Source organism: Dermacentor albipictus, chromosome 8, assembly GCF_038994185.2.
Source record: "Dermacentor albipictus isolate Rhodes 1998 colony chromosome 8, USDA_Dalb.pri_finalv2, whole genome shotgun sequence".
Lineage (NCBI taxonomy): Eukaryota > Metazoa > Arthropoda > Arachnida > Ixodida > Ixodidae > Dermacentor > Dermacentor albipictus.
The window spans coordinates 63,335,781-63,362,614 of NC_091828.1; the positions used below are offsets into that span (position 1 = coordinate 63,335,781).

The 26,834-nt window shown below is 47.8% G+C and overlaps 1 protein-coding gene across 6 annotated transcripts in view; it reads right to left on the reverse strand.

The window, feature by feature from the left end:
* Nucleotides 1–26,834, reverse strand: part of LOC135921763 (uncharacterized) — a 238,070-nt gene that overhangs the window by 51,195 nt on the left and 160,041 nt on the right. For all 6 annotated transcript variants that reach the window (XM_070523495.1, XM_065456063.2, XM_065456062.2 and 3 more), the window contains one exon: nucleotides 17,190–17,381. In XM_070523495.1, the coding sequence (XP_070379596.1) occupies nucleotides 17,190–17,381 (192 nt within the window). The remainder of the gene's footprint in view (nucleotides 1–17,189; nucleotides 17,382–26,834) is intronic.

Below are 26,834 nucleotides of genomic sequence, written 5' to 3' on the forward strand. Positions count from 1 at the left end.
AATCTGCATGCTTAAAAGGAAGGCGATCCTCTACGGAATACAAAGAACATGAAACATATTGCCCTCCAAATATCTAACATAGGAAATTATTTACTTTGTACAGTCACATTGGAGCCGTTATCGCATCACCAAGCTCTCGAGCGCATGAATGAAGGAATGGTTGCAATTTCCCTCACTATGAGAAGCAGCTAACCGATACTTGGTGAACGAAAACACGCAGTAGCGTTTCACTGCTACGTGCGGTCTACTTTGTTGCAATATTTGAAGATGTTCTCGAGCAACCTTCTTTAGCGACATCATTAAATAGACATGCCCCTTCAGCAGTTGTAATGTAGAAGGCCAAGCATATTTTATTGGCCAGGGGAACGCCGACGCGGTTCACTTGCGCGCAGGTGCGCTAACGTCGGGCTCCGCAGTTTCTATGTTTTCCTGGTGGTCCAGTTTCTGCTAACCGCCCAAAGAGCACAAAATTCCATCCATGAATTCAATACATCCGACGATACCAAGTTTTTGCACCTACGACACAATTCGGTGGATTCACGACCGAAAGAAGACCTCCATCACGTGGCAGCCGATATAAGCGTTCCGAGGAGTAAAGGACGGTGGCGGTCACTAAACCGTCGACGCCGGCGAATGCGCACGATGCATCGGCGACGCTAACGCAGATGGCGGCCCGTACACCGTCGTCCAGAGGGGACAACAGCTCTGCGCTTGCCTCAAGGAGCCGTGAATCGACTGCAGAAGATCGGATGGATATTTCTAACGCCTAACCACGTCCGAAACCGGCCACTATGGTCAACGAGCAAGCCAACTACTCCCAACGGTGGACCCGCATGACAACGCGCTTCACTGAAGCCTATGGCGAGGGCTGCGGCATTACCCGTCGTGGTTGCTTAGTGGCTATGGTGTTGGGCTGCTAAGCACGAGGTCACGGGATTGAAGCTCAGCCGCGGCAGGCGCATTTCGCTGGGGGATTAAGGCGAAAACACCCGAGTACTTTGATTTAGGCGCACGGTAAAGCACCCTAGGTGGTCTATATTTCCAGAGTTGGCCACAACGCCGTGCCTCATATTCAGAAAGGGGTTTTGGCACGTAAAACACCAATTTTTTTAGGGCTGGAGGACGGCGCCACTTTCTTCCAAACAAAGCAGCAAGCTAGGAAGCGCCAACAAGTGGCGAGGAACGGCCCTCGTAACTCAGAGGAAGACAAATCAAAATCTGACAAAGAAATGCAGAATCCAGGAATCGAGAACTGTCGCCAGCACAGACAAGCGCCGACAGCGAACCGGCTAAATCTTCGAGCAGGCGCTCCCGCTCCAGAAACCGCTCGAGGTCCAGGAGCTGTTCCCCGTCCAGGTCCAGGAGTCGTTCCAGGTCCAGGTCCCGCGGCCACTCCAGATCGCGAAGCCACTGCCAAGGCCCACAGAACAGGGTCCAGTTCGAGGAGCCAGCCGGTGCTGGGAAACAAGGCGTCACATGGGCAGACAGGGTTTGGAGTGGAGGGAGAACTGCCTTAAAGGTAACTGGGGGTGCGGCGCCAGAGCATGGTTCGTCTGAAATAACCAAGCTTAGGAAATAAAATGCCGAGATGCACAGCATAATCGACTTATTGCGAGCCCGAGCTCAGAAAGGCAGAAAAGCATTCCGAGCTCAGAAAGGCTAACCAACCTCACCGCGCTCCAGTCCCTAGTTCAACCCCGTCAGAAATCCCTTCGGCGACCCCCCTCTGTCCAACCCCTTCGGGGACCTCACGCCGTTCCAGTCCCTAGTTCATCCCCCTCGGGGACCCCCTCTCCCCAAACCACAGACGTTCCCATGGTCGTGGATGCAAGCCACACGGGCAACCCAGCCAAAAGAAAGGCCGTTCCCAGCATGCCCGTAAGTGTACCGGCTAAAGCCAAGTCCGAAGTCAAAGAAATGTTGAATTCAATCTGCTACGAGATCTAGAAGATTACCGAACGACTATCTGCAGTGGATCAGCGACTCTTGTTCATGGATCAGAAGTTAGACGCGCAAAGTGTAAAAATTCAATGCTTAGAAAACAGAATGCCAGAGATAGAGTCCAAGGTGCCGGAAATGGACATCAGGACGTCGACTCACATACGTCCCGTTTACTTCACGGATGGCGCGTTGGTACCTACGCCACCACCACTGCACATTCCCCGACCGATTAATAGAACCATCTCCCTCGAGACCCTAGCAGCAACACCGGAAGGCGCTCTATACAGCAAGGATGGTGCCACACACCCAATTTAGGATTTGGCAGTGGAACTGCAGGGGGCTCAGGCGTAAAAGATGCACCCTGCAGCAGTTTGTTCGCACTCACAAAGAAAAGCCACATGTCATATTATTACAAAAAACGATGACTGATCAGGTTTCACTTCAGGGATACAAAGCTCTTGCTTTCCGTGGGGACGGCAGAGGAATCTGCACTTTAGTCAGCAGCAAGTTCACTTTCATCGCACACGATCTAGGGGTCCGGCCTAGCAATACGGAGTTCTCGCTAGTAGAAGTCATCCCAAGCCAATCCAACATCTCTAGCATTTTTATACTTAACGTATATAGCAGCCCGAGCGATCACAGACAACGTTTCAAAACCATCATCCTAGGGCAACGAAACTCGCCGGAAACTCTCCACTGGTTGTGGCCGGCGATTTCAACGCCCCCTTTCATGCGTGGAACTACACGCACGACACGGTCAAGGGCAGAAGCCTGTGCCAGGAGGCGGGAGATGCGGAACTCTCTCTACTGACGGACCCAGCCTTTCCCAGCAGAGGGGGCACCTCCTCCACCAGAGTCTCTGTCCCGCATCTCGCCTTTGTTAAAACGCTGGCTCAGCCATGTGGACGAATCTGCTCACAGACCTCGGTAGTGATCACTACATAACGGTCAACAGCTTACATGTGGAGCAGAAAAGAAAGAAGGCGTTCTCGGTGCCCGACTGGTACAAATTCCGTGAGATTCGCAAGGTCCGCGCCGCCCGAGGAGAAAAGCCGGAGAGTCTCGTCCAGTGGTGCGCACTAATTCTGCAAGATGTCTGCTTCACCACCAAAACCATAGAGATGGATCTACAGACAGACAATATGGATAGCAGGCTAGCGCCTCTTCTCGAGGCTGAGCAATCACTTCTCGAGAGGTAGCCGAGATCAACAAGATAGCCGAGATCAACAAGCAGATCGACGAGCACTGCCAAGCCCTGTCTAGGCAGCAATGGGACGACATTTGCAATTCAATCGACGGGCAGATGTGCACGGTAGGGAAGTGGAATCTTCTCAACCACTTGCTCGACGACTCCGGCACCAAGTCAAACCAGAGAAGTGTCCTCGCTAAAGCGCTCCACGAAGCCAAGAAGTCGTCTTCGGAAAAGGACATGCTGAAGATGTTGGCTAAGAAGTACCTGCCGCTCAAAACTGTGGCCGATGATGCGGCATACCCAGTACACAAAGGGAAGCCGAACTCCGCGCTGGACGAGCCTTTCAAAATCAGTGAAGTCGGCGGCGCCCCACATGACCTCAATGGTAGGACAACCCGCGGCCCGGATCGCATTAACAGCAAGGCTCTCAGAAACCTAGAGGACGCATCGATCGAGTTTCTAACAGATGAGATAAATGGGATTTGGGAGCAGGGAATTGTACCGGAAGAATGGAAGTTGGCGAAGGTCATACTAATCCCAAAGCCCGGTAAACCGCCGAGCCTGGACAACCTCCGCCCAATCTCACTGACGTCATGTGTAGGGAAGGTGGCCGAGCACGTCATCCATAACAGAATTGCCGAGTATATGGAAACCAGCGACCTTTTCCCTCACAACACGATAGGTTTCAGGCCAGGCCTGTCCACCCAGGACGCCATGAAGCTTATCAAGATCCAAATCCTGGAACGCTGCACTCGGGACACGAGAGCCATCCTTGGTTTAGACCTGGAGAAGGCCTTTGATAACATCTGTCACGAGTTCGTTCTTGACGCCATCTCCAAACTTGGCCTAGGCTCGTCCTTCCATGCCTTCTTCAGGTCTTTCTTGAGCAAACGATGCGCCATTCTCAAGGCTGGAGATTTGGAATCGGAGAAAATGGAGCGGAGCAGCAGAGGAACCCCCCAGGGCTCAGTCATCTCACCACTCCTCTTCAACATCGCAACGGTGGACTTCTCAATGTATCTAGGCAAGGTCAAGGGCATCGGTCACACGATCTACGCGGACGACATCACTGTCTGGTGCGTGGGTGGCAGTGACGGACAAGTCGAAGCCGCTCTCCAGGAAGCTGCCGACACTACAGAGCGCTTTCTAACCAACACGGGACTCCGGTGCTCCCCAAAGAAATCGGAGCTCCTTCTCCACAGCCCAAGTAGAAAGGGACGCAAGCCACAGAACTGGAAACCCCCCACTGAAATTGACATTAATCTCTACACCAATTGCGGAGATCCCATTCCCAAAGTCGCGTCCATTCGAATCTTGGGAGTGGCACTCGAAGGGGCGGGCACGAATAGCATCACCATTGACAAACTAGCAAAACAGACGGATAGCGTCATCGGTCTAATCAGGCGGGTAGCTAACAGAAGGAGAGGCCTGAGCGAAGAGAGTCTGTTAAGACTAGTCCAAGCTTTCTTGTTCTGCCATTTTACGTACGTAGCGGCCATGCACGTCTGGAAGAGGGCCGAGCGAGACAAGCTAAAAAGGAGGGGGATCAAGAGCGCGCTCGGACTACCAAACTACACACGTACCGACCGACTCCTGCAGTTGGATATTCATAAGACCCTGGAAGAGATTGCAGAAGCACAAGAAAGGGCACAGTTTCTCAGGCTCTCCGGCACCAGGGCGCGCAGACGACTCCTAACTGAGATGGTCGTCCCCCCGGCCACTGTCGAAGAGGCCTGCCAGGGCCTTCCGAAAGAGCAGAATGATCACATCATAATATCGCCTGCCCCGCGCAATATGCATACCGAGCGCAACGTAGAAAGAAGGAAGGCCAGAGCGGTAGCGCTCCTACGCCGCGCAACAGAACTCCCTGCCGGCAGCCGCTTCGTTGACGCGGCCCAGCATGGAAACAGCAACAATTTCTCGGTAGTGTCAATCAACCACAGAGGTTCGTCCGTAAACGCCGCTTCGGTACGAAGCACGTCATCACGTGCGGCCGAGCAAGTGGCCCATGCCTTGGCCCTCCTGGACGACGGACATGCCAATATCTTTAGCGACTCCAGGGCAGCCATCCGCGCCTTCAGCGTTGGCGCCATGTGCAAGGAAGCCTGCCGCATCCTCGACGGCAAAACCATCGCCACCCACACTCTCACGAGGTTCCCCGCTCACATGGGATTCATCATGGGAGGCCCCACAAACCTCAACGAGCTGGCCCACTCCAAGGCGCGAGGTCTCGCTTTCCGCGACCATAGAGAACTCCAACGCCAGCCCGCAGTGGTGGAGAACAGAGATCAACCGAGGACATACAGCGAAATTCCGCAGCACTTTTACCTCGGCAGGCGAGACTTTCCCCTTCCACACAAGAAGTTAAATAGAGCGCAGGCATTGACCCTCAGATAACTGCAAACAGGTTCATATCCCAACCCGGCTTGTTTCCACAAAATTTATCCCGACACCTATGCCACTAGTTCTTGCAGGCACTGCAATGACATCGCTAGCCTACACCATATGCTCTGGCGTTGCCCCTCGTGACGAGGCCAAGAAGAAATCGACGAGGACAAGTGGCTCTCCGCTATCAAGAGCCCCGATGTCGGGGCGCAACTATGGGCTGTCCAGAGGGCCCACGATGCGGCGGTCGGGCAAGGCCTGACTGTCCCAACGTAGGAGCGGCCCGCAGCGCGCTGAGTCGCGTACCTCAGGACGTTATTAAAGTTTTGCATCCATCCATCCATCCAAATCTCCGCTACGTTACGCAAAACGTTGAAGTGACCCAAGCGAGCGTGCTAGGCGACTCTAAAAGCGCGGTTATCACCTTCTGTGGAATTTTTGTCCCCCGATACAAGCATTATCAGGGGTGGCGAACTCGCTTGTTACCCTTATCGCAGCACGGCACAACTGTGTAAAATCAGCCAACAAGTCGGAGATCGGACCACCGTTACCCGCAACCAGAATTTACAGTCTGCAAAATGTGAGGCACCCAAAAACCACCTGAAGGGCACGACAGCAGAGCGCGGTGCGCTCCATGTGGCGGAGAACAGGTGATTGTGGACTGCAGCTGCAGAGAACAACTAAATCCAGCTCAGCGCTGCCTCAATGATAACCCGAAGAAAACCCAGATAAAGGGAGACACCGCCTCGGTGTCCTACAAGGACTGTCCAAGTTGGTTCACATCCGAGGACGCGCAAGCGTGCTTCTTCGTCTTTCCGAAAGGGATACGGCAAAGGGATACGTCCTTCCGGAAGGGGCCTTCCGAAAGGGATAAAGCAAGACCGACATCCCAATCTAGGTCCAGGTCAAGATCCCGCGCCATATCAAGAATGAGATTCCGAGACCTTGGAAATAACACCAAGGTCCCAGCCCACTCAAACAGGTAGTAAAAAACAAACCACAGTCTAAAGCGGCTGCTGGCGAAACAGTATCGGGGGCACAACCGCAGGTTAGCTACGCTCAGGTCGTATCTCCCTATTCCAAACAAATTACTCAAACTCCAGAATATTGTTACGTAGGAAGACGCAGACGAAAAGCTATTTACAAGTATATTTACAAGGAAATGCGCCGCACTTGGCCAAGAAGCAACAGGCCGCGCTAGCCTCTAATCGTCGTCGTCGTTTTCACCCTGCTCGCCTCTTTGTCATCGTAAATACTGTCCCGGAGCACTACCCCCGGCTGCAAAAGCGCCGTCCCAGAGCGACTAAACACAGGACTCGCAAGCAGTGTAGTAGGCTTTGAGCCTACTGACGTGCACAGCATCACTAGGTGCTAGAGTAGAGGACGAGGTTGAACGCACAGGAGCAATTTCATACGTCACAGGCGTCACCTGCCGCAGCACGCGGTTGGGCCATGTGTATCGCGAAAGGAGCTTCTCGGAAAGTCTGACGTGACGAGATGGCGACCGCAGCAGCACGAGCGCACCAGGCGAAAACTGCAGGTCGTGGTGGCGGGCGTTGTACTGACGCTGCTGAGTGGTTTGCGAGGCCGTCAGTCGAGTGCGCGCAAGCTGGCGTGCATGGTCGGCGAGGGCGATGGCGTCGCGCGCATACTCACTGAGATCGCAGTAGGAGGAAGTGCCGTGTCAAGGGTCAATGTCGGTTCGCTACCGTACAATAGATAAAATGGAGAAAATGTGGCGGTGCCATGCCGGGAAGAATAATACGCAAATGTGACGTAAGGAAGGGCAATGTCCCAGTCGTGGTGGCCCTTGGCAACGTACTTGGACAGCCTATCGGTAAGAGTGCGATTTAACAACTCTGTCAGGCAATTGGTTTGAGGATGGTATGAGGTAGTCAGCTTGTGTTGAATGGAACAGGAACGCACAATGTCGGTGATAACTTTCGAGAGGAAGTTGCGACCATGGTCAGTAAGCAGCTGTCGCGGGGCCCCACGAAGCAAGATAATGTCACGCAAGAGGAAGTCCGCAACGTCAGTGGCGCAACTGGTAGGGAGAGCCCGCGTGATAGCGTATCCGGTGGTGTAATCCGTTGCGACGGCTACCCATTTGTTCCCAGAGGATGGCGTGGGAAAGGGACCAAGGGGGTCTAAGCCAACACGAAAGAACGGTTCCACAGGGACGGTGATCGGCTGGAGATGACCGGCAGGTAGCATATGAGGTGTTTTCCGACGCTAGCAGTGATCACAGGCAGCAACGTAGCGTCGGACGGAGCAAGCGAGACCACGTCAATGGAAGCGGCGGCGGACGCGGTCGTACGTGCGGGTTACTCCAAGATGTCCTGCATTGGGTGCGCCATGCTTCTCAAAGAACACCGTCTATTGTAGATGTTTTGGCACGACAAGAACATCAGATCCGTGAGGGAGGAAGTTCCTTCCGTACAGAATGCCGCCCTGGAGAACATATCGGCGAACGGATGCGTCGGTAGCTGTAGAGCGCCGACACTCGATGAGTGCTCGCCGTGATAGGTCTCGGTACTGCTCATCGACGATGTCAGCGAAGGCAGACACAGAAAAAATGCCGTCGGCGGCACTACTGTCGGCGTCGTCAGGCTCGTCTACCGGGTAGCGAGACAGGCAGTCAGCGTTCTTGTGTAGTCGGCCAGATTTGTAGGTGACAGAGTACGAATACTCTTGGCGGCGTAACACCCAGCGACCAAATCTTACTTTAGGATCTTTCAGTGAGCATAACCAGCAAAGCATGTGATGGTCTGTGACAACGGAAAAGTGTCGGCCATATAAGTATGGGTGGAGCTTCGCAACCACCCAAACTAGGGCCAGGCACTCACGCTCTGTGATAGAAAAGTTGCGCTCCGCGGGCGAGAGGAGCCTGCTGGCGTAAGGGATAACACGGTCGTGGCTGCGCTGGCGTTTTGCGAGTACTGCGCCCATTCCGTGACCGCTCGCATCAGTACGGACTTCGGTAGGCGCAGAAGGACCGAAATGGGCCAGAACGGGAGGCGTGGTGAGAAGGTCGATTAGAAGCGAGAATGCAGAGGCCTTGTTATCGCCCCACTGGAAAGTGGCGTCTTTTTTCAAAAGCTCGGATAGTGGTCGTACTATGGCCGCGAAATTTTTCACGAAACGGCGGAAGCACGAACAAAGACCTATGAAACTGCGAAATCCTTCAAACACTTTGGAACAGGAAATTGCGTAAGAGCATGGATCTTGCCTGGGTCCGTTTGCACTGCGTTTGCGTCAACGAGATTTCCAAGGACGGTAATCTGGCGACGGTCGAATTGGCACTTCGATGCATTGAGCTGCAGACCGGCTCGACGAAATAAGTCCAGGACTGCTCAGACGCGCTCGAGGTGCGTAGTGAACATTGGGGAGAAGGCTATAACGTCGTCAGGCACGTGTACCATTTCAAACCGTGAAGAAGGGAGTCCATCATGCATTCAAAAGTGGCAGGAGCGTTACATAGACCGAACGGCATCACTTTGAATTAATAAAGACTGTCGGGTGTTACAAAAGCATACTCGCGGTCGAGATCGTCCACTGCAATCTTCCAGTAGTCGGAGCGAAGTTCAATTGACGAGAAATAGCGAGCAACGTGGAGGCAGGCAAGGACAACGTCAACGCGAGGTAGGGGACACACTACTTTTTTCTTAACCCTGTTAAAGTGCCGATAATCTACGCAAAACTGCCATGAGCCACCCCTTTTTTTTACCAGTACAACACGTAACGCCCATGGACTATATGACGGTTCGATAATGTTCTTTGCAAGCATTTTGCGAACCTCGGCGTGAAAAGCTTGACGCTCAGCCGGTGACACTCAATACAGGCGGCGATGAATAGGAGGGACATCGCCGGTATTAATGCGATGTTTAACAGCTGGAGTTTGGGCCAAAGGACGATCGTGAAAGTCAATAATATCGTGGTAGGAAAAAAGAACGTGGTAGAGCTCACGAGCATGCTCCGACGGTATGTCGGGCGCAATCACCTTCTGTAAGTCAACGATGGTACAAGTTGCCGACTACGATGGTAGAGGAGGATCAGCTGAATCGTCGTCTACTGCAATAGATGCTATTGAATGACCGTCAAATGAGCAAAGCTGGGCCAGAGACATCCCACGCAGCAGCACTTGTGTCGTCAAGCCAAAGTTGACCACTGGCAGGCAGACGCAATTCGCCGTAATAGATAACACTGTATGAGGTACTGCTATCCCGTGTGTAAGGAGGACGTCTTGCATAGGAGCCGCGATGTAGAGACCGTCGGGGCCTGGACCGTCGGGGATGACACGAACTCAACGTAAGTCAGCGCCGAAGTTGGCAAGCGAACGAAGTCGACGGAACTGAGGCGACTGGGGTGTGGTTCAGCGAGACCCAGAATAGGCAGGTCAAGGTGGATAGTACTGGCGGAACAATCTATGATAGCAGAATGTGCGGAGAAGAAGTCTAAGCCGAGGATGATGTCGTGGGGACAGTGGGCGATAACTATGAATAGCACAATAGTGGAGTGATTGGCAAAGGAGACGCGGGCGGCACACATACCAATTACGGGGGCTGTTCCGCCATTGGCGGCATGGACACCAGGGGTCCTGGTGGGCGTGATTATTTTCCTCAGCCGGGTACAAAGGTCAGCGCTCTTTACCTACAAATACAGTGCAGATACAGAAACACCGTCGACTTGCACGTCAAGAAGGTTCAGATGAGTGGGCAATGTCAGTGGAGGATTTGGTGGCGTAAGGAGCAGTGCAGCGTCACCTCGAGACGCTGCATCGTCTAGTTTTCCGGCTGGGAACTGTGTCCGAAGGTAGTCGGCGAATAGGAGCGACGGGGCTGGGGGTAGCGGGATTGTCGTCGTTGAGGCGAAGGCGAACGAGACTAGGGGCGGTTCGACGCAGGAGAATCTGTGGCGGCATTATCGGAGCAGGCGACATAAGGACAAGAAAGGCCACCTGGGGTGTCAGAGTAGGCACTATAAGTACACCGGTTCGGGGAACTCCAGCGACTGCGACAGTGCCGAGGAATATGCCCGATTCGATGGCAGTGAAAACGAATGGGCTTGTCGTCAGCAGTGCGCCATTGAGACGGGTTGCTGAAACGTGGGGTAACAAGGTGCAGGGCGGGGCGGAATCGAAGAAGCCGGGTCGCTATAATGGCGATGGGCCGTGCAGATGGTGTGAAGACCAATGTTGGCGAACTCGTGGCGGACAACTGCCTGGATTAGGGAAACCGTAACTGCAGGTGCGTTGGAGGGACTGGAATCCAAGGCAGCCGGATAGGCGGCCTCGATCTTACGCCAGACGCTTCTGGTAGCATCACCAGTGTCGTTGGGACGAGGAGCGTCGGCACAGGAAGATGTCGCTGGGGTGTTAAGCAGACGGGCAAACTGCTGGTCGATACGTCGGCTTTTAGCAGGTTCCAGGCGGCGGCACTCTTTTATAACTGCCTCCACCGTCGCGACGTTGTTGAAAACGAGCAAGTTGAAGGCGTCATCGGCAATGCCTTTGAGGATGTGGGAAACCTCGTCGGACTCAGTCATATGTGCGTCAACTTTGCGACACAGAGCCAAGGCGTCCTGAATGTACGTGACGTAGGGCTCCGTGGACATCTGCACACGGCTGTATAACGCCTTCTGCGCGGCAAGTTGGTGACCCTAGGGGTTGCCGAACAAGTCCTGGAGCTTTTGCTTAAGCGAATCCCAACTGGTGAGCTCATCTTCGCGCGTCCAAAACCAAACTCGAGGTGTGCCACCGAGGTAAAAGACTACGTTGGCGAGAATGATAGCAGGGTCCCACCGGTTATTACGGCTGACGAGTTAGTAAAGGCTGATGCCGTCCTCGACGTCTTCCCCATCTTTGCCCGAGAATACGCCAGGATCACGGGGAGCGGGGAGAGTGATGTAGGTCGTCGAAGTGGGAGCAGGTGTCGGAGCCGGTGGAGTCTAGTTGTCGTCGCCGTGTGCCATGAAGCAACGCTCGATGTACCATCCACTGCGAAGCTCCCTGACTAGTTACAGGGAACGTCCACCTCCACCAGATATGTTGCGTAGGAAGACGCAGACGAAAAGCTATTTACAAGTATACTTGCAAGGAAATACGCCGCACTTGGCCCAGAGGCAACAGACCGCTCTAGCCTCTAATCATCGTCGTCGTCGTCTTCACCCTCCTTGCCTCTTTCCATCGTAAATACTATTCCGAAGCAATATCAAAAAATAATTGCAGAAAACCACCTTCTAAAAGCTAGCGTGGCCGAGATTACGCAGGAGCTGGCCGCTCTGAAACAATGTCAAAACCAGAGGTAGCCACGGCCAGACCAATAACAAAAACCCCGGGTGAGGCGGAACCAACCGGCAATAGCAAACAGCTTGTCGAAATAACACAACAGATCCTGCTTCTGCTCACACAAATATGTACACTGAAGCGAGCGATACACGAATCGATCAATTACCGAAAAAAGCCACCAGCAAGAAAACTAACGACAGCGCCGGGGCTGCGACCCGCCGTCCCAAAGCTCTGGAGACGACGGATAGCGAAGCCGCCAATCATGCCTAGTTATGGAAACAGCTTACCTGAAAACCTCGAGCTGCGACAATGGAACAGCCGCACACTGAAAAACAAACATGCTTTCCAACTCAATAGATAGAGTCGGCACTAATAGCGCCAGACATTATCTGCATCAAAAAAAATTGGCAGTAGAATACCGAAGCTCCGCGTTTACGACGTTCATTGGAACCCCGTTTTCCCGAAAATCGCTAGTTTTGCCAAAATACGATGTTGCGCTATCTAATAAGCACATCCCTGTCTGCGAGATACAACATCAGATAATCACGATAGGGCCATACAAAAGAAACAAAGCAAAAAAAGTTATAAGGACCGCTTACAATCCGCCCAGGCAGATGCCAGTAGACTTCAGTCGCCTCGTGGATTTTACGAGGGAGGAAGCTTTGGGGGTAGACAGAATTATGATACTAGGGGACTTTAATGCACAACACTCGCACTGGAATTACCCGAACGACACACGTAAAGGGAAGACACTATTGGAGTCAACAGTACAAAGGGGTCTGGAATTATTAACAGGCGCAGGAATGCCCACTCGCACGCGCAATAGCGTAGCACTAGATACGACACCTGAGCTAACGTTCTCCAACGACCCCAACCTACTCATGCGGACAAAAACAGAACAAAATTCAGGCAGCGATCAAAACATAATACCATTAGCAATAAACTCCCCGAAATTAGGGAGGACTACAGGCTCCGGCATGATAACGGATTGGACGGCCTTTAGGGCACAACGGGACCGACTACATGGAGAGGAAAATGCGACATCCTGGGCCCTATACATTAGGACATACATTGCGAAACAACAAGAAAGGCAAGAATCACAACCGAAACACCGGCACTGGACAGGCGTCTCTTGTACTTATGGGAAGCTCGATGCAGTCTAACTAAGATGGAAAAGAGAAACCCACAACAGAAGACTACAATACGCATCGCAGGGATAGCGCAGAAAGTGAGTCAGTGTGCTCAGAGCTTATGCAATAACAACTGTAAATAGTTCTGCGACTCGATGCAGGGGAAACTACATGCGAAGAAGGCGTAGGCAATCCTTCGCCTTAGTAGCATGATGGATCCCGCCACTACGAAAACAGCCACAAACACAACGCTTAAACTGCTAGAGAGCGAATTGGCGGGAACAAACACTCAGCTAGCAGTAAAACTTAAAAGAAATCTACGTTGGCACAGCAACGAACCAATGGTACCTCAAAACCAACTATGAAGGGCCGCCAAATCAGGTATAAGCCGAGTCTATAACGGTATCTGAGGTGTACGCAGCCGCCCAGTCGTTTAAGAAAAACACGGCGCCCAGACCCGATTCAATCACAAATGCAATGATCCTTAACCTGAATCTCAATACCCTCACCCAGGACCCAAATTTTTCAACAAACACGTCTGAATGGAGGGAGGTGAAGTACCAAAAGAGTGGAAAGACGCAAACATCATATTAATCCAACGAACCAGGAAAACCCAGAAACCTACCGAATTTTTAACCCATCTCACTTACTTCGTGCACAGAAGAGCTGTTTGAGAAAGTAGCACAAACAAGATTAAGCAACCGCATAGGAAGTCACAGGCTATTCCCGGATTCCATGTTCGGGTTTCGACCACACATCTCAGCGCGAGACGTGTTTCTCCTATTAGAAGCGGAAGCACTAATCTCACCAAATTTAAGCGACGAGTCCGTCCTAGCGCTAGAAATAAAAAAAAAGAGCTTGACAGAATATCACAGAGCCTCATCCTGGAACAAATCGAGAAAATTCGATGCAGAGAGAAAGTACACCAATATATACACTCTTCCCTCACCAATAGAATGGCAACAATAAGTCTGGGTTTGACCAGGTCAAAACGTTTTAGAATGGCAGACAGAGGCACTCTCAGGGTTCGATACTCCCCCCACTACTCTTCAACATAGGAATGAGGAAGCTAGCTATTTAACTAGGGGAAGCAAATGTCCTGGGAGAAGCAATTTGCGCCGATTATATGATGATCTGGGCACATAGAGGCTCATATGGAAACAAGCAGGACTCCTTGCAAATAGCCATGTCAAAAGTAGAGAGATTTACTAAAGAAGCAGACATGAAATCCTCACAAGAAAAGTCCGAATTCGTCAAAGTCAGAGCCCCATACTCGAGAAAACAGCAACGAACACATTGAGAGCACACCTAAGTGGCTGGTCCATCAAGGAGGTGCAAAGACTAAGCATACTAGGTCAATGGATGCGGGAGAACGGCAAAACAGATCACACCTTGCCTGACCTAAGGAAAACAAACATAAGCGTGGCGTGCATGAGCCACCGGATGACCAGAAATAAGAAAGGTTTTACGGAAGAAGAAACCACAAGGGTAGTGCAGGCATTTCTCATCAGTCGCGTAACCTACGGGCTCCCGTTGCACAAACTCGCACAAAAAAGAAATAATGCAGTTAAATGCCTGAATACTTGCAGCATACAAAGTAGCACTATAACTACTACGCAATACAAGCACTGAAAAACTCCAAGACCAGGCAATACACAACACGCTTGAACAAACCGTGATAACATCCATGATACTCACGCAGCGAGAAAGGCTAAACTCATTAGAACAAGGCAAAGCCCTACTACAAAGGGTACGCTATCCCCTAAGACCGCAACACTCCGGAGTGCAGACACTTCTAAGAACAAGGTAAGGTAAGAGAACACATTATAGCATCTCCCATTCCCAAAACATGAGTGCGAAAAATCATACGGGCAGACGCGATGCCAGGGCTAGAGCGTCACAAAATAATTTCGGAGGCAACTGGGACACGTACTATACAGGCGTGTGCAGCGTATCCACAAAAAATAAATCCAAACAAATCAAAGCTATAAATCCAAACAGCACGCTCACAACAACATTACAAATGGTATCGGTCTGCACGGAAGAATCGGCAGCCATAGCCTTGGCCATCCGAGATGCCGAACACCAAACCAATTGAACTAGTCATATCCGACTCGCAATCAGCTTGCCATCAATACATGGCGGGAACTGTATCGAAAATTCTTGGAACATGCATGCAACAAAATCAAGCGATCACCTGGTGACCTGCACACGCGGGGCTAGAGGGTAACGAGAGGGCAGATGGTATAGCTTGAGGAATATGCGAAAACGTATCTTGTAGCTTGCGGAATATGAGCGCCGATCAAGGTTTGCGAAGAACCTCCGATCAGGCCACGCGACATCCTGGAGGCACAAAGAAAGGCAAAAATTCAGCCGGCTACACTCTATACTTGAACTAAGGCAGACTAGGGACTCATCCGACGGAATATCCAACGGACATCCGACGGAATATCCGAACACATGTCCGTGGTGTTGGGAAAGGCATCTTACGTAACCTGGAGGTGGCCACTAAGGCCACCGGAAGTTAACTAAACCTTGTTATGAAGAAACCCATTTGAAAAGCAATACGAGGTTTAGCTTGCGAGCAAGGATCGGGAGAGCCAAGTTGCTCTGCTGGACAATGCCCAGCGAGCCGCTCAGGCAAGTGGAGGCCTGGACTAGGGGTTTTCCTCCACTCGTGCCCTATTACCCAAAAGTAAAATAGAGTTTTTACTGCTATTATGATGTCCATGCAATCCAGCAATATTACGGGAATTGTTGGCAAGAATACACTCTATAGGTATCATTCTCACCTACACAGGTTTTACAACACCGGGACATATGCGCTGGAATTTTAAAAAAATTTCAGGTTCTTTCAAGATTTCTCGTAAGAGGTGAACGGCGAAAGCCTACTCTTACTCCGGTTATCATTCGCCTCCTTCTCTCTGCCTCTTCTCTTTCTCTTCATATTGGTTATTTCATAGCCATTTTTAGTCATTAAGGTCATTTCAGTGATTATCAGTCATTGCTGCTCACTAGTAAGAATTTTTCGTCATTTGTAATCAATTCTGGTCATACAAGCCGTCGTTCGACGTATTGGTCATTTCGTAGTCATTAGTAGTCATTACAAATGATGATTAGTCAGTACTGCTAATTACGAAGCATATTTTATCACTTGTAATGAATTCTAGTCGTTACAAGTTCTCGTTAGACAAATTTGACATTTCAAACTCATTACTAGTCATTACAAGTCATTATTAACCTCTACCGATCTAATTATAACGTTATTATTCACTAACTGTCACTTTGAATCATTTTTCATTCTTTAATCTGTCTTCATAGGGCGTAATGACGCTTCGGCGGACACTCCGGTTTTCAGGTGCGCTGACGCAAACTTCACCAGGAGCCTAGAAATGTTTTCGCCTTATACTCTTGATTTTTACACTTTGGCCTATATTTTTTACGCATCATCGTCATAGAAAACGCAGAAAAGCCGTGTTATGCTTTCTGTGTTAGATTTAGCTTGTGCTTGACGGATTTGCCTCAAACACATCCGCAATCCGGGTATTCGCGTCCGTAAATATCTCCCAAAGAGTACAAATTTAACCTACATGTAAAGAGTTTGCTGTTGCGATTGCACGTCAATTTTTTTTTTTACGTTGCCTTAACCGTGGATAGGCCAACTCGCATGATATTATCTAATTTGTCATAAGAATGCAGACGCTCGAAAAATGTGATTGTAGTGTTCTGCGGGGCTACAAACGAACGTCCCTTTTCGTCTGTCTTCCATGCCCCCTATCTGCTGCGGTAGCACGATGTCGCGGCATCAAAGGCTGGCCTTGGCGGCCACATTTCGGCGGGGGCAAAATGCAAGAACGCCCCGTGCATTAGAAACATGTTAAAGATTGCCTGGTGGTAAAAATTAGACAGGAGACACCACTAAGGCGTGCCTAATGATGAAATCGTGGTTTTTACACGTAGTACCCAAGTATTCAATTCAATTACCTGCCCCTGTAGTTGTCACCATTTGGTCTTGGGAACATGGACTAGAATGATAATCTTTGTAAAAGCCTCACCGGGAGCTTCTTCTGTTCCCCAATTTCGTAGGTTTGATATCATTTCTCACTGCTATATACAAGCTCTACGTGAAATTTCCACTGCAGCTCAACAGTGACTATTTTCTATGTTTCTTGGCCAGTCAACACCTAAATTGCATTAACAAGTCTTCTAAATGTAGTATAAGGTACATCGCCTAGCTTTATATAATGGCGCTCACCAGTTGGGGAATCCCGTATCCTTCGAAGCGCTTGCACGGTTTGAACACAGAGTACTCGCCCCAACCTGCATAACCTGAATGGTCCAGTTTGGGTGTGTACCAGCGACCTTTCATGGTTGCGGAAACAGCGAAGAGTTGACTATTGAAGCTTTCTTTTTTCCGCATGCATTTCACCAAATCCACCGCGTCACCCTGCAAAAAAAAAATATTAAGAAATGTTCGCCTATTTTCGACGTAATTATCTGTTACAAATAGCACTTACTGCAATCGGGACTTACCCGACATCATAACCTAATGGCATGGGTACATATCACCACCAAAAGCATCACGAAAATGTCTCGTGGCGCTCAAAGGAAAAGCGTTGAATCAGGTCGAATCGTCTACACATTGCAGGTGGGAAGGCAGCGTGCAGAAATATTCTCTTTAGAATGAAGTTCCCCATTTCTCTTAGTTTTAAGAGAAAGCTGGGCAGTCTTCTATTGGAGTGTATCTAGACACGCCGCCTAGTAACCAAGTCTGATTTAATTATCAGTTTGTCGTAAATCGTCTATCTAGTAATCTAGTGAAACGACGAAATTGACGTCTCGAAGCCCGTACGGGTACGTTATGTCAATGGAACGGGTGAAAGAAAATATTCGCCTCATCTATGCGAATTGACTTGGTCACATACCCAAGCGTAAATAAGCTTTTCTAGTGGCGACCATCTTCCATTTATCTTTTTGTGAACAAGGTATCTGCACTAGAACCGAAACATCAATGTAGTCGTTTTACTGCTCGTTGACATGATATAAAATTGCTACACAGTTAGCATGCCTGTACCACGAGTAAATATGATGTCCATAGGGGAAGCTTTTTCTTTCAGCGAACCAAGGATACCTACATAAAATTTGCCCGTTTCAATGAGCTGATTAGGCTAATAAGACAAGTAAAGGAAGCACGTTATGTTGATTGACACCTACTTTACACATGACAACTTGGCTGCAGTTTAGTCGCAGGCACCATGTGGCTGTTTATAAAATTTTTCGTAACAGCTAAAGCTATAGCGGTTGATTGAACAACTTATCCGTTCGTCGAGATAGCAAGTAGGCATGCCCTGCGGCTTTATAGAAGCTTGAGAAATATTCCATATTTGGCTGCAGCTCACAGCAAAAAAAAATTATTTAAGCAATATATCTAGACAAGATAAACTAGCACTTTACCCTGAAGCTAATATAATCCGTCAGCGCATTTTCTCGCACCTACGCCAGATAAAGGCTTAAATACGCCAACCCATGGACTAGGCCGTCCGCAGTGACGAAGGCAATTTGTGCTAGGGCAGTTCGCCTTAACGAGTGTTGCAAATTGCTTTTGTCACAAGTACGTTAACCACCTCCCAAATTTCGACTGTGGCACACTATAATGGTGCGTCCAGGTGCGATCAACAATAGCTCGCGCAAGCACGCGAAGTGCTCTCCAGTGCCCCTCTCGTCGGTTACTCTGTCAGCTTCAGGAGGGAGCACACCGTGTAGTGAGCACGACATACTTTCAGCTCCCGTTGTCGGCGGCCTTCAAGTGACCTTCATAGAAAAGACAGAGCCGTTATCAAGGCGCCTAGATGTGAACATCAGGGCATCGTTGCGAGAGCAAAACGAGATTATCCGGGCAACCAGGCATCACTTAACAAAAACTGTCTCTCGCTCCCAACAACTTGCAGAGGACCACATTACACACGACAGCTACTGCCCATAGAAATTGCAAAAAATATTTCTCCCGAGTTCTTCCTAATGTATCTTCGCAATATCATCATCATTAGCCTACTTTATGTCCACTGCAGTACAAAGGCCTCTCCCTGCGATCTCCAATTACCCCTGTGCTGCGCCAACCAATTCCAGCAAGCGCCTGCGAATTTCTTAATTTCACCACTCCATATAGATTTCTGCCATCCTCGACTGCGCTTCCTCTCTCTTGGCACCCCTTCTGCAACCCTAATTGTTCAATCGTTATCTAACTTACGAATTGCAGTACCTGCCCTGCTACATTCCTTTCTCTTAATGTCAATTAGAATATCAGCTATATTTGCTTTCTCTCTGATCCACGTCGCTCTTTTCCTGTCTTATAAGTTACGCCTAACATTATTCGTTCAACCGCTGTTTGCGTGGTCCTTAACTTGTTTTTGAGCTTCCATTTCAGTTTCCGAGTCTCTGCCCCATAAGTCAGCACCGGTAGAATGCACTGATTGTACACCTTCCTTTTTAATGATGAAGGTAGCTTCATGCCAGGATCTGACAATGCCTGCCGAATGCACTCCAACCCAATTTTATTCTTCTGCGAATTTCCTTCTCATGATCGGAATTTGCTATAATTGACCTAGGTAAAGGTACTCAGACTCTAGAGGCTGACTGGCGATCCTGAACTTTTGTTCTCTTGCTCGGCTATACATGATTAGCATGAGGATAGCAATAGGGGCTTGTTGGTAGGCCATATCTTATTTTGTTATAGCTCAAGCTTGACAAGGACAAAAGAAGGCACATCAGCGCTGTGTGTGTCTGATGTACCTTCTTTTGTCCTTGTCAAGCTTGCGCTATAACAAAATAAGGTATGATTATCATTTTCTTCTGCATATTATTCTTCAACCCTACTCTTACACTCTCCCTGTTAAGGTCCTCAAACATTTGTTGTAACTCGTCCCCAATGTTGCTGAACACGACAATGTCACCTGCAAAGTGAAGGTTGCTGAGATATTCACCGTTGATGCTTGCTCCGATGGCTTTCCAGTTTAATAGCTTGAATACTTCGTCTAAGCACGCAGTGAATAGCATTGGAGAGATTGTGTCTCCTTGTCTGACCCCTTTCTTTATTGCTATCTTCATGTTTTAATTTTGGAGAATTATGGAAGCTGTGGATTCGCTGTAGGTATTTTCCAAGGTATTTGCGTAAGCGTTTCGTACACCTTGATCACGTAATGCCTTTAATCAGGTAATGCCTCGTAATCTGTGAACGCCGCACAAAGAGGCTGTTTGTACTCATCGGGTTTATGGATTACCTTATTGATGAGATGGATGTGATCCATTGTAGCGTATCCCTTCCTGAATCCTGCCGTTTCACATGGTTGACTAATGTCCAATGTTGTCCTGATTCCATTTAACGGGGAGGTGTGTGGAAAAATACCCGCTAACGTTGGGTGGTCTTACCCTTCCATGCATCAAAGCGCAAAGGTTTCTTGGAGTGACTTTCGATAGGAACCTCACATGGTCGCCTCAAGTGAAAAAAGGGAGTGTGAAGGCTTCCTCGGCGTCTCACGTATTCCAATTTTTAGCCGAATCACAGTGGGGCAGCAACTGTCGATCAATGGTGCTCCTCCTTAGGGCCTACGTCAACAGAACGCAATGATATTACCTCCCGATCCTGCACAGAATGTCTCCCACAAGCAAGAGAAAACTTGAGCCAGCACGGAACAAGTGCCTTCGCGTATGTCTTGGCCTTCCGCAGAGGTAATCTCGCTCAGGAACTGTAGCAGAAGCTGCATGCCTGCCCCTTGAAGTGCTATCCTCTCAGGCGAAGCTTTGGATTCACCTTCGCCACGTCATTCATACGAACACTCACATTATAAAAGATATTTCTAGAACCCGTGCTACATCCAGCTTTGGAAAGGCCGTCGGTAGCATATCTATTTTGATTCCTACTCACGCGCCACAAATTATGCCGCGAAACAGTTCACAATAGACACTGTCCGCGCTGGAAATTCTGCCATATATCCTTGGAATCACTGCGAAAAAGAAAATTCCTCAAGCATGACTTACCAGATGGGTTTGGAAAATATGCACAGCGAATACGCAACCTCAGCGCACATTTTAACAGATGGCTCTATAACTCCACATCGCTCATCGTGCGGACTTTTTCTTCCCTCTACAAGGCAACGATTCTCGTTTCCTCTTGAGCGAGCGGCATCATCTAGTTCAGCAGAGCTATGTGGCGTTAAGGAGGCCTTTGTGTACGTAGCCGCCAAAGACACTGGCGATTTTCACGGATTCAAAAGCAGCACTACAAACTATGTGGAACAGGCACAAGCGTTGCAAAAATCAACCTGCAGCATTTTACATTGCTTACCTTCACCACAAGGCTAAGATTGCTGGGCATTGCATCAAGTTGCAGTGGATACCTGGCTAAGCCGGCATTTCGGGAAATGAAAAAGCGGATGGAGCTGCCCGAAATGGACTCCAAGACCGCAATTTCAGACGGAAATATTTTATAAAACCCGACGCTTCAAACTTAGTAAGCACATATGCCGATCAAGAAAAACACCGTATCTGGAATCTGCCGTTTCACGAAGATAACTTCCTGCGTTACATTGACCCCGAAATGAGACTGAAAATTGCCCGACCACTTCGTCGACACTTAGAGACATTGTACCATCGTCTTCGCTGAACATGGCATACACGAACAATTATCTGTGCCAGAAAGGGCGTACCACTAACCCCTACTGTGATAACTGTGGCAACTTAGAGACAATTCAACAAACATTACTAGAATGTCCCACGTAGTGCGACGAGACACAATTTTTTGAGCAACAAGTGCGCATGATTTGCCACGAACCGTTGATATTACCAAGCATCTTAGGTACAATGCCCCGGCCCTTCAACACAGTGGCGGATTTTGGATTTATTGTTCAAATACCTGTCAGAAATTGGTTAATAGGAAAGCTTTAAAGATTGCACATTTAATTTACAAAAGCCTAAATTTACCCGCCATGTCACCTGTAATTATTAGCATCAGGTCCACTTGTACTTTTCATATTTATTTTTACTCTCTTTTTCTCCCACTCTCCTGTGGAATCCTTTAATCCCATTCCCCATCCCTATACAGAGTAGCATGCCAGCGGTTGTATACGCCACGGCTAAATTCTGTGTTGTTCTAATAAAGAGTCTCTATGTCTCTGTGATTCCACTGGAGCTTATCTTCGTGAATATTTTGTATAATATTGAAAGTAAGCTAATGGGCATGTATTTTTTAATTCTTTACCTTTTTCTTTTTTTGTGGATTAGTAAAATGTTTGCATTCTCCTGTGCCCTGGGACCTATGAAGTCAATAGACCTGTATTATAAAGGGCCGCTTGTTTTTGAAGCAATATGTCTCCTCCATCTTTGTTTAAACGGAATGGTAGTTCTTCTCCGGCCGCTTTTACCCATTTCATGTCAAGAAAGGCCCTCTATCTTCATCGCTAGTTCTAGAAGGAGCCTGTATAACCTGTTCATTACTACTTTGAATAGAGGTATCCTGGCTGCTCATGGTTGGCTGATCTGAAGCTTGGGAAAAAAGTAGCTGCAAGGTTATTTGAGTGTAATGACTAATGAATGTGTACCAATCCTATACTTAGTAAGAAGGCACGAAAAGCTTCTGTTTCTATCTTTCATAACACCACTCTCCAGTGATGTGCTGAAAGCCGATACTCATACCTAGCATTCGGCCTTCATAATGCTTGCTTTTTCTTGCCTTATAATAAATTAAACACTATGTGAGAACGTGATAACGATTCTGCAAAATGAACGAGAGAAAGGACTGATATTTACTTAACACAAACACTGTGATTACAGATGGCTTGGCAAATGTGTAACACAAAAAACCACACATGTTCGCTCAGTAAATCTGTAACTTTAGCAGAAGTACGACATAGAAGGTTACCTCCTAGCGAGCAGATTGCTGCTCATGCCGCGTTCTGTGACATTGTCCAAATAAATGCTTATATGCATCTCGCATACACGATAATTTAGTGGCAGAGCCAGCAAGATTGTGTGGAATCATAGCCTTGCATCACAGGCTTAAGTCATTTTTTGATCGATGACTTACAAACTGCGTGCAATGGAAGAATGATACTTTGTATATTCATATAGATACTTGTATGGAGGAACTACACAAGGCTCAATATATAATACTCCTGGTTTTATGTTGAAACATTGCAGCGCCTAATGTTCAATAGTATTTCAAAGTATCTTTTAACCTAAAAAGTCAGCTGTGCGCCCTAGAAAATATTTTACTTGGAACAAATGATATGAAGAAGTGGCACACACTGCTTCAGATGAGTAAAAACTACATTTACCTTTTACATTCTGCGAAGCCCTCAGCACTCAGAACTTGCTGACATACCGAAACATGATTGTAAGATTCACGTACTGGAACAAATGTACTTATTTTGCTTTGTAGCTCGATGTGCAGAGTTGGATTGCTAAGCCCTTGTAAAATTACTACTCGCTGCTATTCTCAAGGAATAAAGAGCCGGAATTATTCGGCCACATCACAGACATTTGTACTATCAAGCAGGACAATCTTCAAACGGACACTCATTGAGGAAGGCAAACAAGACACAAAATTACACATTCACAATGCAACGTCATGGAAACGCGTTGTGGTAATTTTAGCGCAGATGCAGGTAACTCTCAAAGATAATTACGAAAAAAGAAAACTGTGTGTTACCGGTGCGTCTGCTCGCGGAAATGCGCTGCATCAGTTGGCTACAAACACATCGAACACCGCCGCACACTTGTGGAGCACAACACATGGGACACATTCACACTGAAGAGATTCGTGGGTCCCATGATAAACACATAAGGTACAGACAAACGGAGCGCAACCGGCGCGCATTCAACACACCGACACGAAAATAATTGCGGACGACACGGGTGTAACCTGTGCCGCACGAGCAATTTTATTGCCTTAGAGCGAAATTGAAAATACTGATAGCATTTTTTTCCGGTGGCAGAGATTACATTCGGAAGTAATCGTGTTCGTAATGTGCGTCTGTGAGCAGACTCCCGCTTTTCTGGTGAAGTTGCGTAGCGAAGACGCATCTGCCTTTTTTCCGATTATTTGTGCAATGATGTTTCTTCGCTTATGAATGCTTAGACGTTATACATGATCTCCGCTTACAACGTTTTCGGTATACGAGCAGATTTCGGTGAAAAAATGTGAGCATTCACAGATTGCTACTATTATATCTTACTTTTTAAGACAACAGTTTCATGTTACTAAAGTTTCATGTTACTAAACTTGATAGCGGCGAGTTCATTAAGCTGTCATGAAAAAAAAGAATTATTACGTAAAGAAACATTCTTTTGTAATGTGCAGTTGCTGTGTGTAGGTGAAACTTTTATGTGATGAAGGTTCCTATTGTCATTACTTTCATCAGTGACTTCTACCTTGTGCTCTTTTGCGACCCTGAACAAATGTAAACAATGTTTTCATAACTATTTTAGGTGCTCCTTGCATGTGTTTATAATGTGACAGCTTCAAGTGCCGCTGCCATAAGTTAACACACATCTTCTTTTGTACTGCCGAGGCCGTCACGCACAACGGTGTCCACATAACGGAAGAGCCCCCAGAAATTCAGCAGCATGGTGCATAACCTGGATGGTCGGCTCAGGTATGTGTGAATAGTACAGGTTCCAAAAAGGAGAGTATAGCAATCATTCACGGATAAGCTTACAGGCATATTCATAACACACCTTACTAAGTGGGCAAAATATATATGCAACTTTATTGAACTTGCTCCTTGTTTTTCTTCTTAGACGTTATGCCCACAATATGGAGTTCTCCAGAGAAGTATATCTAACATGTCATGATGCTTACTATATTTTATTGCATCAAATGCTTGACTGCGAGTTACTTTTATCTTTGCTGTGTGCCCTATATACATAATATCACTTCTTGAAGGTTTTTCTGTTTAGAAGTTCTTTTCTGTGTTACAGCTTGTATTGAAGAATTTTTTTTCTGTTTTTACTGAATGCTCATGTAAGTATGCAAATTGCATGGGGAAAATATGTCACAGGTCTAAGCGTACAGCGGTTTTGCCGTTGTTTAATAAGAATGACACAATTATGACACAACTGCCACTGGCAAATACATATTTGGTGAGGAGGAATTCCTTGAAATTTTACACGAAGGTCCGTATTCACTGTGCTGCTGTTATTACAGTAGTGAGGTGTTTTCTAGTAGGCTTGAATTACTTTCTTTTCTGTTTCTTTGCAACGTATCATCCTCATTCGTGCAAGTGGACATTGTAGTAGTTGCAAGTCTGTCCAGTAAAATTATTTTTTCACTTCAAGTCAGTACAGGAATCTCTCACTTAGTTACCTGGTAGATCTATCACTAAAGAAGCACACATTTTCTTCCATAGTGTTTAATTGTGTCCTTGCTCTTGCTAAGGCGTTTGCTGGTGATTGCAGTGTTGCTCATCAAATAAATTTCATTTCAACAGCACCTCGTAAAACACACCGCTTGGCAGTGGCCCTAATTCTACACCTTTCAAAAATTACTACTAATGTGTACTACTTTGCATATGTTGTTTCATCCTATGTATTTGTTGTGCACTGTGAGCAGTCTTCTATTCATTCTGCTTAGCACTGTTCAGGTCAGAATTGGTTCTATCAGCAAGCCCCAATTGGGATGCTATCAGTGAGGCTTCTGTGACTGGGCCGATAAATTGAAAGTAGAATATGCAATCTTAAACCTATTTTCACAAAAATACTTGTGCCTAGAAGAACCATCATATGCACTGCAACTCTTATGGTTTTAGGTTGGGTTGCAATATGTATTGCAAGTTTTCTGTGTTTCAGCTATACGAGACAGCCTATGTTGTGTCTGCTGAAGCCAAATCCATGGCTTGTTTGCATTCTTGTTTTTGTTGTGGTACACTTACACTTCTGTAGTGCTTAAGCACTGTAACCTTGGGAGAGCTGGAGTATTGTGGAAATGTCGAAGCTTGCTTGCACCTATACAGTATACGAACACACGCCTATCACCATGTTTGTGCGGCTCCTTAACACTAACCATATGCTCCAGGTGAAACTTGTAACGTCCCTTTGAGTTTGCAGGTCAGTTCATATATTTTTCCCGGACAAAATTTATGCAGGGAAGCGAGGGAGACCATAGAAGACCACTGCTAACTGAATATTTTGATGGAACAAATAAAAATTTCATTAGCACAAGACATGTGAATATATAGTCCAGAAGTTTTTTTCAGTGGGGAGGTGCAATTTCTAGTACAAAGGCACTGCCTAATATAGTAAACTTCCTCTGACAAACTCTGAACACATTTGCTGATATCTGTAAGCAAGCTAAGCTCGCTTCCCTGCTCACCTTTTTAAGTTCACTAGTGGACTCGTGTATATACTGCCTACATTATTTTTTGCTGGAAATATGTGTGCAAAATTGGCACACTAGTGAATTGGAAAAGGCATCCAGGCAAGGGATGCTTGCTAAGTTAGAGATGCCAACAAATTTGACTGCTGTGCGTCAGGAGTAGTGTAGTCTATTCCTTTGATCATATTCATATTTGGTCAAATGTACATGGGGCAGATTGGCTGGTCCCTCAACACGCACCCAAGAGAGCAGCATTATTCATTCAAGGGGTAAGTATACTTTTGTCACTTGGTGATGCTCTGACACGAGTGATGCTGCACCCCAGATTTCTATTATTCATCTGGTCTGTTCACTTGCGGCAACCGATTGACCAACAAAATCAGCGAGAAATACCAGATTATCATTCCATGACAAATAGGAATACTCTCTGGATGACATCGACTAGCAAGAATTCCGTGCTCATTTATTCTGTTTTATTATGCACACATGGTTACACTTTTTGTATTATTGTATTGCAACTTGCGCTCTCTTTTT